This window comes from Asterias rubens, chromosome 13 (assembly GCF_902459465.1).
Source record: "Asterias rubens chromosome 13, eAstRub1.3, whole genome shotgun sequence".
Taxonomy (NCBI): domain Eukaryota; kingdom Metazoa; phylum Echinodermata; class Asteroidea; order Forcipulatida; family Asteriidae; genus Asterias; species Asterias rubens.
In genome coordinates, this window is record NC_047074.1 from 10,025,895 (window position 1) to 10,046,102 (window position 20,208).

At 41.4% G+C, this 20,208-nt stretch overlaps 3 protein-coding genes across 3 annotated transcripts; all 3 read right to left on the reverse strand.

The window, feature by feature from the left end:
• Positions 1 to 2,319: 2,319 nt before the first annotated feature.
• Positions 2,320 to 2,802, reverse strand: LOC117298706 (asialoglycoprotein receptor 1-like). Its single transcript, XM_033782022.1, has one exon. The coding sequence runs from the start codon at positions 2,800 to 2,802 to the stop codon at positions 2,320 to 2,322; it is 483 nt and encodes a 160-aa protein (XP_033637913.1).
• Positions 2,803 to 5,537: 2,735 nt separating this feature from the next.
• LOC117298707 (perlucin-like protein) lies at positions 5,538 to 6,011 on the reverse strand. The gene has a single exon (XM_033782023.1). It carries the CDS (start codon positions 6,009 to 6,011, stop codon positions 5,538 to 5,540), a length of 474 nt encoding a protein of 157 aa, XP_033637914.1.
• An 8,085-nt stretch (positions 6,012 to 14,096) lies between these two features.
• Positions 14,097 to 14,579, reverse strand: LOC117298708 (asialoglycoprotein receptor 1-like). The gene has a single exon (XM_033782025.1). The coding sequence runs from the start codon at positions 14,577 to 14,579 to the stop codon at positions 14,097 to 14,099; it is 483 nt and encodes a 160-aa protein (XP_033637916.1).
• Between the last annotated feature and the right edge of the window lie 5,629 nt (positions 14,580 to 20,208).

Here is a 20,208-nt window from a genome sequence, read left to right on the forward strand (position 1 = left end):
CATGCGCCCTCTATTGCTATTTATAGCTTGAGTGTTCGTTTGCATCCAGCATGTGGTGCGGATGATCTATTAAAATGATAATGAGCAAATAGTCTGGTTCCAAGACCCCAAAATCTCCGACTAGGCGCGTCGAATTTAGGGTCCGGTATCACCCAAAATCACGTTACCAAAAAGGAGGAATTCCTCCTTTTTTTAGAAGTTATCCGAAATGATCCGAACGTGTTGTCGTCATCATTCGGACAGTATCGTTGATGGTCGGTATGGAATCATAATGTCAGTCCTGTCGCCGTAGATCCAGGAGTTTTTATGCCAGCTATTGTTATTTAAAGCCATGCAGGCGTTGTGCCTAAATAAGTCATGCTCTATTTTTAACCGTGGGTGATACCTGACCTAAGATTTGTAACAAGAGACGTCAAGGAATCTTTGGTCATGGGACCAGACTAATGAGCAAATTGGTGCGCCCTCTACAGTTTGTCGAGTAGAGGCAGTTTTGACAGTGCATCATGGGAAAACGCCAGAATATTAATTGAATCGCCTATTAGCGTACGAACTGCGTATTATTTGGTTATGGCGACATTTTCTAGGCTGGTGAAAGCTTTTGTGAATTCCATGTCAAGATTTGAAAGGTCCCACACCACACGTGTGTTGCTGAGTTGTGAGTGCGATCGCTTTTGGATATTTGCCTCTCGGGAGAACGGTAGAGGGCGCAATGTGTGGGTATCACCTGATTGGAGTTGAAAAATGCGCTGAGTGAAAACAAAACAAACTAGAGGGGAAATGCTTAACCAGAATTGTGCATCTATTTAAAAAATTTTAACACCAGCAAAACGCACAGGACCAGCCTTAACAATACACCGCTCATCTTGTGACACAAACAACGGTATAAAGTAGTCGCAACTCTATCCGCTCCCGTGAATGTCAAAATATTCATTACAACTCAGAAACATACTGAACACAAAACAAACAGTCTATGTTAACATTACATTTTTTTATTTCTTTTGTGCGAATTTCGTGAACTACAGTGCAATAAGATTGTCAACATTGATTTCAAAGTGCGTTGATAGACCATGCCAAGTCTCGCGGGCACCCAACAAGTTTTTGAGAACCGTGTGTTCCCACTTACGGCCCTTTTCGAAACAACGGCTTCGGATTTGGATTTGGCCCAGGCTAGCTTGGCCCCGTGGTTTTTTTGACAATTGCACGTGCTTTGCGTATTAGTGCTCAAGGCTTCAGACGAGAGAACGGAGCCTGAGGCCGAATCCAAAGCCGAAGCCGTGGTCTCGAAAGGGGCCTACTTATACGTTGCCTTTACGTGTAAAGGAAAAACCTCGCGCACGTTGGTGTAACCCAACTTTTTAAAACACGCGATAATTGCATTGTCTAGTGTAATAGATATGATTTTTGGGGGATTTCACATAATGTTTTTATCATAATAAAATTATTTTCTATTTACAACATTCGGTATCGTTATTCTCTATCAAATTGAACGTGTGGTTTTCCGGCGCGAAATTTTCTTGGTAAAAGTATAGGCCTACACAACTGTTGATAACATTTAAAATTTCTAGGTTGAGGTTCATGTGATCAAAAAATGTATCCCGTCCTCCTTTTCTCTTGGTTTGAGCAACAAAGGATACCAAAATTGAACCCTCCTATATTCGGCTGAGTTTGAGGAACAAGAGATACCAAAATTAATCCCCATTATTTCGGCTTGGGTGGATGAATACGGAATACAAAAATCTACAACACTTACTTAAAATGTTCACAACTCGAGCCACAGTCTTTATGAAACTAACGTGAAGATCTTTAAAAAACAAAACAAAAAAGTTGATGTTTCACCACAGTCTGTACTCGCAACAAGTTCGATTTTCCTTTATTTCTTCTCACGTAGAAAGGCAGGACATTAACTTTTGCAAAGAAGCAACACGTTTTCGTTAAATGTTTCATTACAGATGTTTAGTTCTTTCAGGAGGGGGGTTGGGGATGGTGATGCTTTGATTATTGCTTGGCTTTCCATATTATGTTGTATCAACTTACAGTGTTCGGTGATCTTGAAAAGTTCACATCTTGCTCGTCGTCATTAGTGATAAGTTAAATACACAAAGACGATAATTATTTTAAGTGTCACCGTACTTTTTAAAGAAACAAGTGTAAAATCAAAAAAGTAGTAGCCAACTCCGCTCGATGTTGAATAAGAGACAGTCTTGGTGCTCCATACATCGTCGTCTGTGTGTCCAGGGTGTGGCCGAAGAGACAACCGAAGTGACCAGTAGACTCATCTACTGTCAGGCCATGGTATAGACGTTACACATTCGTAGTGGATTAACCACATCTGGCTTGGCGGCGACGCTCACAGACGATAAACTTATCAGGATGTGTTGCATCCGCATCACCCCAATAGCCAAGTACCTCTGGATTCTTCCCATGGTAAGTACGGGTTATCATGAAGCCATAATCATCATCAGCTGGCCACTTCTCGTCATCTGGTTGGTCTGGCTCCCACTTCCGATATTCAGTCGGATATTTACCGTCCTCGTAGCAGTTCCATTCACCTTCAACTTTAGCATCATTGCAATCAATCCAAACACCTTTGAGACTGCCGTGGTGCTGAAATGAAGTGAGTATGTATTTATTTTCCCAATCTGAGCTTGGGACCATTATAGATGCGTTGTTACGATCACACTGCATCACGGCAGTGGACCAGTCGCCCTCCATGGATCCATCCAGACCCAAGTAGCAAGACTCAGCATAAGGCACCCATCCATAAGGGCACCCTCTCGCTGCAAACACACCCTTTGTTACCATGATGATAACAGATAGAGCAACAACTGCTGTAGAAATCATCATCAAATGCAATGATCACTCTAAATAATTTAACAGATTCAGGTTTCTCGAAGGTATTTGGTGACTTGAGTGATCTTAGATATATGGTGCGGTGCGAGCAATCGTCAGCAGTACACAAGTGACGCAGTATAAACGGATATTCGTCTTTAAAAAGTGCCGACAATTAACTAAGGAGAAACTGAATTAGTACACGAATTGTTGCGTGAAGTAGAATTGTTGGTTCATTTAGCCGTTACCTGGTTACGTTCAAACCTGCGTTGTTATTTCGTACTGCCATGTCGATACGAGCAGTAAAAACTTCGATTAAAATGTTGCACGAGCAACGTTTGTCTTGCAGTAACCAAAGCCACCAAGGTTATACGCGATCTTTTTATTAGATTTGATGAAGCATACACAATTTGATACGTTGTCAAAGAAACTGTGGCGTAGGCAATTTACTCTACGAAGTGACTAGTGGTTTGCCGCCATGATTGTAGACACAGTTTGCTCTGGTTTTAGAACGACAATTCCTGAAGGTCTAACAGTTTTTCTTCACCGATAAAACATCAACATTACAATTAAATCATTCGAAATGACTATACTACGCCTAAGTAGCGCTTAGCTGCTGCTGTTTCAAAAAAGGCAAAAATAATAATAAGGTTCATCTTGGGAAACAAACAATGATAAAGTAGTCGCGACTCTATCCGCTCCCATGAGTGTCAAGATATTCACTACAACTCAAAAACAATTAACACAAAATACACAGTCTATGTTAACATTATTTTTTTTCTTTTCTTTTTTCGTGTGAATCTTCTGAATTACAGTGTAATAAAGGTTGTCAACATTTACATGATTTCAAAGTGCATTGATAGAACAGGCCAAGTCTCGCGGACATTCAACAAATTTTCGAGAACCGTGTGTTCCCACTTAATTACGGCCCTTTTCGAAACCACACCTGCCATCGGCTTTGGATTCGGCTCATTGGGCTAGCTTGGCCCTGCGGTTGTTTTGACAATTGCGCGTGCTTTGCGTATGGGCTTAGGGCTTCAGACGAGAGGACGGAGCCTGAAGCCGAATCCAAAGCCGAAGCCGTTGTCTCGAAAAGGGCAAACGTTGCCTATACGTGTAAAGGAAAAACAAACATCGCGCACCTTGGTGCAACCCAGCTTTTGAAAACACGAGAGATCTGCATTGTCTGTTATAATAAATAGGATATCAGTGAGTTCACATAGTGTTTTTACCATATTTTAATATTCATAAATACCTCAGACAGTTTCTCTACTCCTATTGGTGGAGAGCGCGTCACGTGGGGGTGTTTAAACGGTTGATAATGACCTGTGTTTATAACCGGCTGGCTTCCGCGTGTCAGGCGCGCAAGATGATCACGCCGAACGCGCAATTCATAGATATAAAACAGCACGTAACATATTTATAAGCGCGCGCGCGCAATCTATTTCTAAGCGCGCGCGCGCATACACACAACCCACGCGCAACATACTGTTCACAAAAAATAATTTCAAACCGCGAACTTTCAACTTTCAAAGTGTCTGTAATTGTATTTTTCGTTTTTTAACAAAAGGGCATTTATGAATGAGAATAAAAGAGACCTTGTCGGGTCGTTGCCGTAATCAAGTTCTACCCTGCCGGCTTTAAAATGCCGTGTAAAAACTCGTCGCTACCCTTTTATTTCCTTTATTCAAAACATTCGGTGTCGTTATTCTCCATCAAATTGCACATGTGATTTTCCGGCGCGAAATTTTCTTGGTAAAAAGTACACAATTATAGATAGAGTTTAAACATTCTAGTTAGCAATATATGCATTTTTGTCAAGTTTGAGGCTCATGTGGTAAGCCAACAAACCCCGCCCTCCTGTTCTCTTAGTTTGAGCAGCAAAGGAGAACAAAATAATTATATCCTTTTCCACTTTTCGGCTGAGTTTGATGAATAAGGAACACACAAATCAATGATGCAATACTAGTTTGCAGAACAACATGTAGTCTTGCTAGTTAAATGTCTAAATCTATAGACTTTTAAATTTATTTTTCAAAAGTGCGCGCGATCTTTACTTTGTTCCTCTAGCAGTTTTTTTTATGAAGAATTAATTTTCGTTCACAGCTCCATGAAAAGATGATTTGTTTTTCTAACGAACAAAAAAAGGTAAATTTAAAAGTTTAGTTAAAACTGAAACTGTAAATAATTAGATAATACTTGTTTCGTTATTTTCCGTGCATTAACGCATGCACACTATTTCTTGAATGGGTTAGATAAAAGTCATAATGAAACCAGCGTGTTGGTCTTTAAAAATAAAAAATAAATGCTCCATCTGGCGCGAAGTTGAAATGTTCAAGGCGAGCAAAGTTGATGTTTCACCACAGTCTGTACTTGCAACAGGTCTGTTCGCTTACCCTTTATTTCTTCTCACGTAGAAAGACGGGCATTACCTTTTCGTTAACTGTAACTATAGATAGTTCTTTCTGGAGGAGGGGGGGGGGGTTGATGCTTTGATTGTTACTTGGCTTTCCATTTTATGTTGTGTCAACTTCCGTGTTGGGCGATCTTGAAAAGTTCACATCTTGCTCGTTTTCATCAGTGATAAGTTGTAAACACAAACAAGATAATATTGTCACAGTACTTTTTTAAAGAGAATTTAAACTACAAAAAGTAGCAGCCAACCTCGCTCTACTGTCGGGCCTTAGACGCTACACGATCGTAGTGGATTAACCACATCTGGCTTGACGGCGACGCTCACAGATGATATACTTCTTAGTTGTTGCCTCTCCATCACCCCAATAGCCAAGTACGTCAGGATTCTTCCCATAGTAAGCACGGGTTATCATGAAGCCATAATCCTGGTCACTTTGCCACTTCTCGTCATCTGGTTGGTCTGGCTCCCACTTCCGATATTCAGTCGGTTTACCATCCTCGTAGCAGCTCCATTCACCTTCAAATTCAGCATCATTACAATTGATCCAAACACCGACTAGATCTCCATGGTGCTCAAACGAAGTAAATATGAATTTATTCTCCCAATCTGAGCTTGGGAGCATTATAGATGCGTTGTTACGATTACACTGCATCACGGCAGTGATCCAGTTGCCCTCCATGGATCCATCCAGACCCAAGTAGCAAGACTCAGCATAAGGCACCCACCCATAAGGGCACCCTCTCGCTGCAAACACACCCTTTACCATGATAATGATAACAAATTGAGTCAAAACTGCAGCTGAAATCATGACATCAGATGCAATGAACTCCTTGTAACTTTGAAATCTTTGTCTGTAAAAATGTCTTTGTAAGTTGAGGGATCTATGAGATGGAGTGGTGCGAGCATATTAAAGTCAGTAATGAGCTTATTTTGGGAAGCGGCGCAATAAATATCGACGTATTATTGCATTAAGCTGAATGTTTATTGTTTAGTCGTTACCGGGATACGGTCAAACAATCATGGTTATTGTTATTAATCATTCATTCGCCCATGATGATAACAGTCAGTGAGTCCATCAAAATGACAATTTTCACCCAAAGGAGAAATCAATCAAACCTATTAAATCACACAAAAACAGCCACTTATGCAAATTGGTTATTTTCCAGATGAAACATACGAAGCAATTAGATAAACAGTTTCAAAGTAGGAAACTACTTCAGGGAGATAAATTGACTCATTTGTCGTATGTTGCCATTTACTCTGTTTGACACAATGTATAAACAGTTCATCAACCTCCCCTAGATAAAACACTAGAGTTCGCAATATACAATTCATTTGAAACTACTACGATACGCCTACATGGTTTGAACGACGGTATCCGCCATTTTGAACCGTTGATTTTGGAAGGTTTTAAGGCAAACACACCCAACTGGTAACCAAACTAATTAAAGCCAGACATATTATTACGTGAGTGTACTTCGGATGGAATAAGAACTAAACCACCGATCGGCGAGGTGATGTGTTCTTTTCAGATGGAGTGAAGCATGGACAATTTGATACATTTTCAAAGAAACTGTGGCGTAGGAAACTAATCCAGTGAGACAAAGTGACCTATGTTTTTCTTTAGCAACTTGTTTTACTTAACCCTGAATTTAGAACTCAGCATTTCCCGAAGGTCTAACATATTAAATTTGCCATCTAAATCGTCGATAAAACTGCGTCGTTTTCAGCTCATACAATTCATTTGAAAGACTACAATAACAGCCTTCACAGTCTAAACGAAATGACGGACCCGCCATTTTGATCGTTTATTGTGGTTGTTTCGTAAGCAATCACACCACAGCTGGTAACCGCGCTAAATCAAGTCAGAAATTGTAGGTATTCGTGAGTGTCACGTACATCATGGTCGCCTGCCATTGTTCATCACGATCCCACGGTCGTTTTACGGCGTGCGCAGGTGTTAGCGCCAATTATTACTTGAGTGTTCGTTTGCATCCAGCACGCTGTGCGGATGATCTTTTATTAGTAAATTGGTGCGCCCTCTGTAGTTTGTCGAGTAGAAAACGCTGGAATGTTGATTGAGTCGCCTCGCAGCGTACGAACTGCATATTTTGCGTTGGTAACGGCGACGTTTTTTTTTGTGGCTGGTGAAAGCTGTTTTGAATTTCATGTCAGTTATTGCAAGGTGCCAAATCACACGTGTGTTACTGAGTTGTGAGTTCTATTGTCCTTATCAGTTGACCACTTTTGGATATTTGCCTCTCGGGAGAACTGTAGAGGGCGCAATGCTTTGAGTATCACCTAATTGGAAAGGAAAAATGCTCTGAGTGAAAAGAAAAGAAACTAGAGGGGAAAAAAAGCCTAAACAGAATTGTGCATCTATTTTTTATAATGTTTTAACACCAGCAAAACGCACAGGACCAGCCTAAACAATACACCGCTCATCTTGGGAAACAAACAATGGTAAAGTAGTCGCGACTCCATCCGCTCCCATGAGTGTCAAGACACATTACAACTCAGAAACATTGGACACGAAAATACAAAACCTTTGTTAACACTAATTTTTTTTATTTCTTTCGTGCGAATCTCATGAATTACACATTGATACTGATTTTACAGTGCATAATAGATCATGCCAAGTCTCGCGGGTACTCACCAAGTTTTCGAGAACCGTGTGTTCCCACTTCCAACCCTTTTCGAAACCACGGCTTCGGCTTTTGACTCGACTCGGGCTTGCTTGGCCTCGCGGTTGTTTTGCCAGTCGTGTGGTCTTGCATACGTTCTCATGGCTTCACACGAGAGGACGGAGCCTGAAGCCGAATCCAAAGCCGATGCCGTGGTCTCGAAAGGGGTCTACGTTGCATTAACGTGTAAAGGAAAAACATCGCGCACCTTGATGCAACCCAACTTTTAAAAACACGCGAGAATTGCATTTTCTGTTGTAATAAATAGAATATCGGTGATTTCACATACTATAGTGTTTTCACAATGTTTTCTTTTTTTCTACAACATTCGGTCTCGTTATTCTTTATCAAATTGATCGAACATGGGGTTTTTCCGGCGCGACATTTTCTTGGTAAAAGTACACAACTATTGCTAAAACTAAAAAGTTCTAGCTAGCAATATATTATAGATGTTAAATTTGCATCGGGGATAAAGAATATTAATTTTGGTTTTGACCCATACACCGATGTGTGTTAGCACTGTATACTCAGCACTTTCCCGAGTCCTGCTGAGTATACAGTGCTAACACACATCGGTGTATGGTAAAAACCAAAATTATATCGTTGCGGTACCCGCTGCCAAAACAAAGGATTCGAACTAACTCTAGCTGCCGGGCAACCTCGGTAGTCTAGTTGGTGAGACGCTGCTCTGGAATTGCAAGGGTCGTGGGTTCGAGTCCCACCCGAGTAACATGCCTGTGATATTTTTTTTCACAGGACTCGGGAAGGTGCTGAGTAAGCAGTGCTAACACACATCGGTGTATGGGTAAAAACCAAAATTAATAGCAATATATTGCAAATATTTGTTAAGTTTGAGGTTCATGTGATATCCCGTCCTCCTTTTCTCTTGGTTTGAGCAGCAAAGGGAAACAAACGAATATCCTTTTCCACTTTCGGCTAGGTTTGAGCAACAAAGTATATCAAAGTTGAACCCCTCCATTTTTGGAGTTAGAGGAACAAGAGATACCAAAATATATTCCCCTTCCATTTAGGCTGGGTATGATGAATAAGGAATACTAAAATCTACAATATTTACTTAAAATTATCACCACTTGAACCACAATTTAACTCTTCTTTATGTCAGCTTTCCAAACAATGCAGCATACATTGTAAACAAAAAAGGTGTGCGTAACTATGCGGAACTATGATGCAATAATAGTTTGTATAACAACATGTAGTCTTGCGAACAAAAAATGTCCAAATCAAAAGACTTTAAAATATATTATTTTCAAAAAGTGCACGCGATCTTTACTTTGTTCCTCCAGCAGTATCTCATGAAAAAAACAAGAACGAAATACTCCATCTGGCGCGAAGTTGAAATGTTCAGGGCGACCAAAGTTGAAGTTTCACCACATTCTGCACATGCAACAGGTTTGTTCGCCGTTCCTTTATTTCTTCTCTCTTGCAAAGAAGCACCACGATATGTTTAGTGTTTCATTAGTTCTTTCATGATGTGGGGTGGGGGTGATTCTTTGATTGCTGCTTGGCTTTCCATTATGCTGTATCAACTTACAGTGTTCGGCGATCTTGAAAAACTCACAACTTGCTCGTAGTCATTAGTGATAAGTTAAAAACCATAGACGACAGTTATTCTAAGTGTCACGGTAATTTTTATAGAAACATGTGAAATCAAAATAATAGCAACCAACTCCGCTCGATGTTGAATGAAAGACAGTTTTGGCGCTCCATACATCGTCGTCTGCAGGCGTCTACTGTGTCTGTTGGATATCTGTCCAGGGTGTGGCCGAAGAGACAGCGAGACACGAAGTGACCAGTAGACTCATCTACTGTCAGGCCATTGACGTAATACGATCGTAGTGGCATTACCCACATCTATCTTGACGGCGACGCTCACAGACGATGAACATCGCAGCTCTTGGCTCACTTTCACCCCAATAACCAAGTATACCTGGGTTACTCTTGAAATCACGGGTTATCATGAAGCCAGAATCCTGATCATGATGCCACCCCTCACTATCTGGTTGGTCTGGCTCCCACTTCCGATATTCAGTCGGATCTTTACCATCCTCGTTGCAATTCCATTCACCTTCAACTTCAGCATCATTACAATTGATCCAAACGCCGTCTAATTGGTTTCCATTGTGCTGAAATGAAGTAAATATGAATTTATTCTCCCAATCTGAGCTTGGGAGCATTATAGATGCGTTGTTACGATTACACTTCATCACGGCAGTGGACCAGTCGCCCTCCATGGATCCATCCAGACCCAAGTAGCAAGACTCAGCATAAGGCACCCATCCATAAGGGCACCCTCTCGCTGCAAAGACACCCCTGGTTACCATGATGATAACAGTAAGAACTCTCGTAGAAATCATGACGTCAGATGCTACGATCTCTTTTAACAATTAAAAACTGTCGAATTCTTGAAGGATTTTTCTGGGTCGAACAAAGAGTTGACTAGGGTGGGAGTGAACAAAGAATTGACAAGAGTGGGATTCGAACCAACGACCTCCGGATTAACGTGCCAAATTTCTTGAAGGTGATTGAAAGGTATGGTGCAGTGCGGGTAATCGTCAGAAGTGATGCACATTTTGTGACGCAGCACCGACTTAAAATTTTGTTCTGCGGTGCCGCATGATTATGGTCCGAGATACAGGATTGCATTTTGGTGCAAGTAATCCATGCATTGTAACGGAAAGAGGAGATTTTGGCTCATTTGGTCGTTGCTGGGATACATTCAAACCTTATTGTTATCATTTCGTCCAGCCAAGATGATAGCAGACAGTGAGACCAAATATAATATTAATACCAAAATACAACCTTCCTCACAGTTCACTTGTGTTCATTCTGACTGCGTCTTTAGATTGTTAAGGTGTAGCAAACCATATCATTGTAATTCACACCAACGAATTATTTTAGTCAGGCCTAATAAACCGGGAGATAACCAAACCACTGAGGCGATCGGTCTTCTTTTCAGGTTTTATGAAGCATACACAATTGAGTGGTCGAAGAAACCGGTGGCATAGGAAACTACTCAAGGGAGATAAATTGACCTGTGTTTTGTATCCAGCCAGTTGATTTGACTTAATATATTTGTACCTGTATTGAGAGCGGCTATTTCCAAAGGCTATACAGTTTCCCATTGAAACTCAATGTAAAACACATACTACCAAATATGGATCCGCCATTTTGACTGTTGATCTCGTTACTACCCAAGGTTCGAAGGCAATCACGCCAAGCTAGGACCGAGCTAAGTGAAAGATCATACGTTAGTGTAGTGCATCCACGAATTTTCCACGAATTTGACTTCGATACCTCAGACTTAGAATTTGAGGTCTCGATCAAGCCTCTGAAAGCACACAACTTCGTTTGGCAAGAGTGTATTTTCTTTCATTACATATTATCTCGCAACTTTGACTACCAATTGAGCTCAAACTTTCACAGTTTTGTTATGAGCACATAAGTTGAGATACAGCAAGTGATGAGGAGACTGGTCTATGACAATTACTAATAGTGTCCAGTGTCTTTCACTTAAATATTGCCCCTGCATTTAGAACACAGTCTTTCCCGAAGGTCTAACATATTGAATTTGCCATTCAAACCGTTGATAAAACAGCATAGTTTCAGCAAATACAACTCATTTGAAGTGCTGCCAATAAACACCTTCACAGTCTGAACGGAATGACGGACCCGCCATTTTGATCGTTTATTGCGATGTGGTTGGTTCGTAAGCAATCACACCACAGCTGGTAACCGAGTTAATTGAAGTCAGAAATTGTAGTTATTCGTGATTGTCATATATCATGGTCGCCTGCCAATGTCCACCACAATCCCAATGTTAGTTTAACGGCATGCGCCCTCTATTGCTATTTATAGCTTGAGTGTTCGTTTGCATCCAGCATGTGGTGCGGATGATCTATTAAAATGATAATGAGCAAATAGTCTGGTTCCAAGACCCCAAAATCTCCGACTAGGCGCGTCGAATTTAGGGTCCGGTATCACCCAAAATCACGTTACCAAAAAGGAGGAATTCCTCCTTTTTTTTAGAAGTTATCCGAAATGATCCGAACGTGTTGTCGTCATCATTCGGACAGTATCGTTGATGGTCGGTATGGAATCATAATGTCAGTCCTGTCGCCGTAGATCCAGGAGTTTTTATGCCAGCTATTGTTATTTAAAGCCATGCAGGCGTTGTGCCTAAATAAGTCATGCTCTATTTTTAACCGTGGGTGATACCTGACCTAAGATTTGTAACAAGAGACGTCAAGGAATCTTTGGTCATGGGACCAGACTAATGAGCAAATTGGTGCGCCCTCTACAGTTTGTCGAGTAGAGGCAGTTTTGACAGTGCATCATGGGAAAACGCCAGAATATTAATTGAATCGCCTATTAGCGTACGAACTGCGTATTATTTGGTTATGGCGACATTTTCTAGGCTGGTGAAAGCTTTTGTGAATTCCATGTCAAGATTTGAAAGGTCCCACACCACACGTGTGTTGCTGAGTTGTGAGTGCGATCGCTTTTGGATATTTGCCTCTCGGGAGAACGGTAGAGGGCGCAATGTGTGGGTATCACCTGATTGGAGTTGAAAAATGCGCTGAGTGAAAACAAAACAAACTAGAGGGGAAATGCTTAACCAGAATTGTGCATCTATTTTAAAAATTTTAGAACCAGCAAAACGCACAGGACCAGCCTTAACAATACACCGCTCATCTTGTGACACAAACAACGGTATAAAGTAGTCGCAACTCTATCCGCTCCCGTGAATGTCAAGATATTCATTACAACTCAGAAACATATTGAACACAAAACAAACAGTCTATGTTAACATTACATTTTTTTATTTCTTTTGTGCGAATTTCGTGAACTACAGTGCAATAAGATTGTCAACATTGATTTCAAAGTGCGTTGATAGACCATGCCAAGTCTCGCGGGCACCCAACAAGTTTTTGAGAACCGTGTGTTCCCACTTACGGCCCTTTTCGAAACAACGGCTTCGGATTTGGATTTGGCCCAGGCTAGCTTGGCCCCGTGGTTTTTTTGACAATTGCACGTGCTTTGCGTATTAGTGCTCAAGGCTTCAGACGAGAGAACGGAGCCTGAGGCCGAATCCAAAGCCGAAGCCGTGGTCTCGAAAGGGGCCTACTTATACGTTGCCTTTACGTGTAAAGGAAAAACCTCGCGCACGTTGGTGTAACCCAACTTTTTAAAACACGCGATAATTGCATTGTCTAGTGTAATAGATATGATTTTTGGGGGATTTCACATAATGTTTTTATCATAATAAAATTATTTTCTATTTACAACATTCGGTATCGTTATTCTCTATCAAATTGAACGTGTGGTTTTCCGGCGCGAAATTTTCTTGGTAAAAGTAGGCCTACACAACTGTTGATAACATTTAAAATTTCTAGGTTGAGGTTCATGTGATCAAAAAATGTATCCCGTCCTCCTTTTCTCTTGGTTTGAGCAACAAAGGATACCAAAATTGAACCCTCCTATATTCGGCTGAGTTTGAGGAACAAGAGATACCAAAATTAATCCCCATTATTTCGGCTTGGGTGGATGAATACGGAATACAAAAATCTACAACACTTACTTAAAATGTTCACAACTCGAGCCACAGTCTTTATGAAACTAACGTGAAGATCTTTAAAAAACAAAACAAAAAAGTTGATGATTCACCACAGTCTGTACTCGCAACAAGTTCGATTTTCCTTTATTTCTTCTCACGTAGAAAGGCAGGACATTAACTTATGCAAAGAAGCAACACGTTTTCGTTAAATGTTTCATTATAGATGTTTAGTTCTTTCAGGAGGGGGGTTGGGGATGGTGATGCTTTGATTATTGCTTGGCTTTCCATATTATGTTGTATCAACTTACAGTGTTCGGTGATCTTGAAAGTTCACATCTTGCTCGTCGTCATTAGTGATAAGTTAAATACACAAAGACGATAATTATTTTAAGTGTCACCGTACTTTTTAAAGAAACAAGTGTAAAATCAAAAAAGTAGTAGCCAACTCCGCTCGATGTTGAATAAGAGACAGTCTTGGCGCTCCATACATCGTCGTCTGTGTGTCCAGGGTGTGGCCGAAGAGACAACCGAAGTGACCAGTAGACTCATCTACTGTCAGGCCATGGTATAGACGCTACACGTTCGTAGTGGATTAACCACATCTGGCGTGGCGGCGACGCTCACAGACGATAAACTTATCAGTATGTGTTGCATCCGCATCACCCCAATAGCCAAGTACCTCTGGATTCTTCCCATGGTAAGCACGGGTTATCATGAAGCCATAATCATCATCAGCTGGCCACTTCTCGTCATCTGGTTGGTCTGGCTCCCACTTCCGATATTCAGTCGGATATTTACCGTCCTCGTAGCAGTTCCATTCACCTTCAACTTTAGCATCATTGCAATCAATCCAAACACCTTTGAGACTGCCGTGGTGCTGAAATGAAGTGAGTATGTATTTATTTTCCCAATCTGAGCTTGGGACCATTATAGATGCGTTGTTACGATCACACTGCATCACGGCAGTGGACCAGTCGCCCTCCATGGATCCATCCAGACCCAAGTAGCAAGACTCAGCATAAGGCACCCATCCATAAGGGCACCCTCTCGCTGCAAAGACACCCTTTGTTACCATGATTAAAACAGTAAGAACTCTTGTAGAAATCATGACGTCAGATGCTACGATCTCTTTTAACAATTAAAAACTGTCGAATTCTTGAAGGATTTTTCTGGGTTGAACAAAGAGTTGACTAGGGTGGGAGTGAACAAAGAATTGACAAGAGTGGGATTCGAACCAACGACCTCCGGATTAACGTGCCAAATTTCTTGAAGGTGATTTAAAGGTATGGTGCAGTGCGGGTAGTCGTCAGAAGTGATGCACATTTTGTGACGCAGCACCGACTTAAAATTGTGTTCTGCGGTGCCGCATGATTATGGTCCGAGATACAGGATTGCATTTTGGTGCAAGTAATCCATGCATTGTAACGGAAAGAGGAGATTTTGGCTCATTTGGTCGTTGCTGGGATACATTCAAACCTTATTGTTATCATTTCGTCCAGCCAAGATGATAGCAGACAGTGAGACCAAATATAATATTAATACCAAAATACAACCTTCCTCACAGTTCACTTGTGTTCATTCTGACTGCGTCTTTAGATTGTTAAGGTGTAGCAAACCATATCATTGTAATTCACACCAACGAATTATTTTAGTCAGGCCTAATAAACCGGGAGATAACCAAACCACTGAGGCGATCGGTCTTCTTTTCAGGTTTTATGAAGCATACACAATTGAGTGGTCGAAGAAACCGGTGGCATAGGAAACTACTCAAGGGAGATAAATTGACCTGTGTTTTGTATCCAGCCAGTTGATTTGACTTAATATATTTGTACCTGTATTGAGAGCGGCTATTTCCAAAGGCTATACAGTTTCCCATTGAAACTCAATGTAAAACACATACTACCAAATACGGATCCGCCATTTTGACTGTTGATTTCGTTACTACCCAAGGTTCGAAGGCAATCACGCCAAGCTAGGACCGAGCTAAGTGAAAGATCATACGTTAGTGTAGTGCATCCACGAATTTTCCACGAATTTGACTTCGATACCTCAGACTTAGAATTTGAGGTCTCGATCAAGCCTCTGAAAGCACACAACTTCGTTTGGCAAGAGTGTATTTTCTTTCATTACATATTACCTCGCAACTTTGACTACCAATTGAGCTCAAACTTTCACAGTTTTGTTATGAGCACATAAGTTGAGATACAGCAAGTGATGAGGAGACTGGTCTATGACAATTACCAATAGTGTCCAGTGTCTTTCACTTAAATATTGCCCCTGCATTTAGAACACAGTCTTTCCCGAAGGTCTAACATATTGAATTTGCCATTCAAACCATTGATAAAACAGCATAGTTTCAGCAAATACAACTCATTTGAAGTGCTACCAATAAACACCTTCACAGTCTGAACGGAATGACGGACCCGCCATTTTGATCGTTTATTGCGATGTGGTTGGTTCGTAAGCAATCACACCACAGCTGGTAACCGAGTTAATTGAAGTCAGAAATTGTAGTTATTCGTGATTGTCATATATCATGGTCGCCTGCCAATGTCCACCACAATCCCAATGTTAGTTTAACGGCATGCGCTGGTATATGAGCGCCCTCTATTGCTATTTATAGCTTGAGTGTTCGTTTGCATCCAGCATGTGGTGCGGATGATCTATTAAATGATAATGAGCAAATAGTCTGGTTCCAAGACCCATAAATCTCCGACTAGGCGCGTCGAATTTAGGGTCCGGTATCACCCAAAATCACGTTACCAAAAAGGAGGAATTCCTCCTTTTTTAGAAGTTATCCGAAATGATCCGAACGTGTTGTCGTCATCATTCGGACAGTATCATTGATGGTCGGTATGGGATCATAATGTCAGTCCTGTCGCCGTAGATCCAGGAGTTTTTATGCCAGCTATTGTTATTTAAAGCCATGCAGGCGTTGTGCCTAAATAAAACGTGTGCAAAGCGATGCGACAAGTCCAAAATATATAAACCTGGGAAATCGCTCCGGGATCTGGTAAGTTTTTGTCCTTTTTCTTCAAAAATATTTTTTCAAAGGTGTTTTGAATTAAGTTTCATGATTTTTTAAAGTGGTAAAAATGGGGCAAATCTGGTGACTAGCTGTCGAAATTATACGTGTTGAACCAGACTGCCATTAAAATAATTGCCGATCAAAATAATCTCGTAACCCTCCGGCCTGGCGGCCGTCGGGAGGAGGGATACTTTATCGCAACTAGTGCAGACATGGTTCCCCTGGAGATGACCCCCGACCCTGTCAAGTTGCGTCATGCTCTATTTTTAACCGTGGGTGATACCTGACCTAAGATTTGTAACAAGAGACGTCAAGGAATCTTTGGTCATGGGACCAGACTAATGAGCAAATTGGTGCGCCCTCTACAGTTTGTCGAGTAGAGGCAGTTTTGACAGTGCATCATGGGAAAACGCCAGAATATTAATTGAATCGCCTATTAGCGTATGAACTGCGTATTATTTGGTTATGGCGACATTTTCTAGGCTGGTGAAAGCTTTTCTGAATTGTGTTTCTCATGTGTTTTGGAGACATAAAACGATACTTTGTTTTGTGAGGCTGATGAATGTTTTTAAATTCTATTATTTTAGCAGTAAGGGTCCGAAATTGAGCGACTGCTGATTTCCAAAAAGATTGATTTTGTAAACCACTTTTTCGAAATGTGTTTCTCCGAAGTAAGCATCAATTGCAATGCGCCTAAACTTTCTATTATTTCAACAACTATCGGTCCACAATTGGCCGTATGCATGATTTTCAAAAAGATTGATTTTGTAAACCACTTTTTCGAAATGTGTTTCTCCGAAGTAAGCATACAATGCAATGCGCCTAAACTTTTTTTCGAAAATTGAAAACCGTAAGATTTTTAGAAAGTCTTTTTAAAAGTTTACATGTCCTTGATATGGTGCGGTGCAGTAAGCAGTAAGTTGGGACGCCTGCGTAAAATATGTTGACAACAAAATGAGAAATCCATGTTGAGTAGTTACTGCGGTAACGTACAAGCATGGTTATTATAGATGTTAAATTTGCATCGGGGATAAAGAATATTAATTTTGGTTTTCACCCATACACCGATGTGTGTCAGCACTGCATACTCAGTACGTTCCCGAGTCCTGTGAAATATCACAGGCATGTTACTCGAGGTGGGATTCGAACCCACGACCCTTGCAATTCTAGAGCAGTGTCTTACCAACTAGACTACCGAGATTGCCCGGCAGCTAGAGGCAGTTCAAATCCTATGTTTTTGGCAGCGGGTACCGCAACGATATAATAGATGTTAAATTTGCATCGGGGATAAAGAATATTAATTTTGGTTTTTTACCCATACAACGATGTGTGTTAGCACTGTATACCTAGTACTTTCCCGAGTCCTGTGAAATATCACAGGCGTGTTACTCAATTTCATACGTCCAGGACGATAACAGACAGTGAGCCAATCAAATGAGAGTACTGTTTTGCACCAGCGAATCAATAAATAAAACCTTATTAATTTTAACATGCCAGAAAACAACCACCAAAGGCAATTGTTCTTTTCAGATTAAATGAGGCGCAACACATTCAGTACGTTTTTCATTGTCTGTTTCAGACAATGTATAACAGTACACCAACCTCCCCTGTATAAATTAATGTAGATAGCAATTACAATTCTTTTTAACCACACGCTAACTGTATCCAGGTCAGCATTGAGACCAGTTTCGATTTCAGCTGAATTCGTACTGCTGTACATAATTATACTGTCGTCAGCATACATCATTTTTTGACCTGTAGTTACAGAATTGGGAGGATCGGTTTCACCTGGGTACGAGTTGACTTGGGAACGAGTTCACTTAGGGTAGGGTTGACTTGGGGAAGAGTTCACTTGGGTGCAAATTGAGTAGGGGACGAGTTGACTTGAGTACCATATGATCCGAATTCCCAAGAGGTCAACTCGTGCCACATTAAACTCGTACTCATGCCAAGAGTACGAGTTGTCTGTGGCACCTTCATCATGAAGCCCAAGTTTTGCATTGTGTAAGACGAAACCCTGTGTCCCTATATATGGGCATTAATCCTGTGGGCAAAGGATGACACAATATCCACGTCAAAGTTGGCCCTATATTTCATCACAGGGCATCTAAAACGCCAAATTTTCCCCGGCCCTTAATCGGGCCCGCACCTCGAGCCGTAAAGGCTTCTCACACGCATGCTCCATCGTTGACAGATTTGCACCTCCCCCTTGAAAGAGTGGAAGGGAGGGGTACCCCACCCCACCCCACCCCATTTTCGAAGGGTGGGGGACACAGTATCAATGTTCCCCGTGTCGTTTGACCACCTTTATCATGAAAATCGTGTTTTGCACTGTGGAACTGTGGAGCACTGGAACACAATATTCACACAGCTCATTGTTCTGTTTTGTTTGCCATTTGGCCGCTATATGGCCTAAAGATTGCACCTCAGAGCATCTAAAAAATACAAAATTTTCCCGGGCCCTTGAGCGGGCCCGATTCCATGCCGTAAAGGTTTCACACTCACGTGCTCACTATTTCCCCCCAAAACTTGGCATTAAATTCCAACATCTGAGAGGGGGGAACATCACCCCTCAGATTCACTAGATTGCACCAGAGAGCATCTACGGGCTTAACAAAATTCCGGGGCCCTAAAGCGGGCCCCGGACCCACGCCGTAAACGTTATGTCCCCCCACCTTTCAAGACGGATTGACGCCCCTGCCTGACGGAAGAATTCGGATCATATGGTACTCGAATCAACTCGTCCCCTACTCAATTTGTACTAAGACTATAACCAGGGCCCAATCATAAAACATGTGAGCAGCCGTTTTGTGCTTATACGGGTCGTCCCTTAGCAGCATTTCTATTTCATAAAGGTATTTACCGTAATCATGGGTAAATGCTGGCTAAAACCCGCGGTAAGCTCATGAGTGACGTAATGCAAATGCCAATCAATGGTAAACGTACATATTTTTTGTGCGCCTAGAAATGTTCTGCTAACTTGAGAAATCATGGTGAAACACGTTTATGCTTTTACGCACAGTTTCTGCTACAGTACGTAGCCCTATATGACTCTTTCACTGTGCTGTATAGACGATGTGACCTATACAAAACACTGCATACGTCATGTTTCGCCGGGCAAAAAGGCGCGTAGTCGTGGTAAGATTGTATACACTTTCTAGCTGGCTGCCAAAAACACAAAGGTTTTGCCCGGCGGTATGCGCGCAAATCATGTTAATGGTTTTCGAGTGACGTCAGAGGTCACATCGTCTATAATACGAAAGTGCAAGGCCACCAGAGCTACTACTGTAAAAGCACAACAACTTGCTAACTGGTAAACAAGCTTTATGAAACTGGGTCCAGTTCACGGCCGGGACACACAAGCAATCTTATTGACCTGCTTTTTGGGGCCCTGCTATTGTGGTTCTATTATTATTCCCCCTACTGGGAAACATGTCAATACTTCAACGCCGTGTAGTTCAAACATAGAGCAAATAAAAGTCCTTTGATCACAAATTTATTTTGTTTTACCCATCACAAAATAGCCATGGCTTTTTTGTGCATTTAATAGCTAAACGCATACATAGTGTACCTCGAATACCTCTCAATAAACCTGCTACATTATGGTGGTAGGCAGTTTGGAAAGGCAGCTGCTACACTCTGGAACTCTCTGCCCACATCCCTAAGAGACATAAGA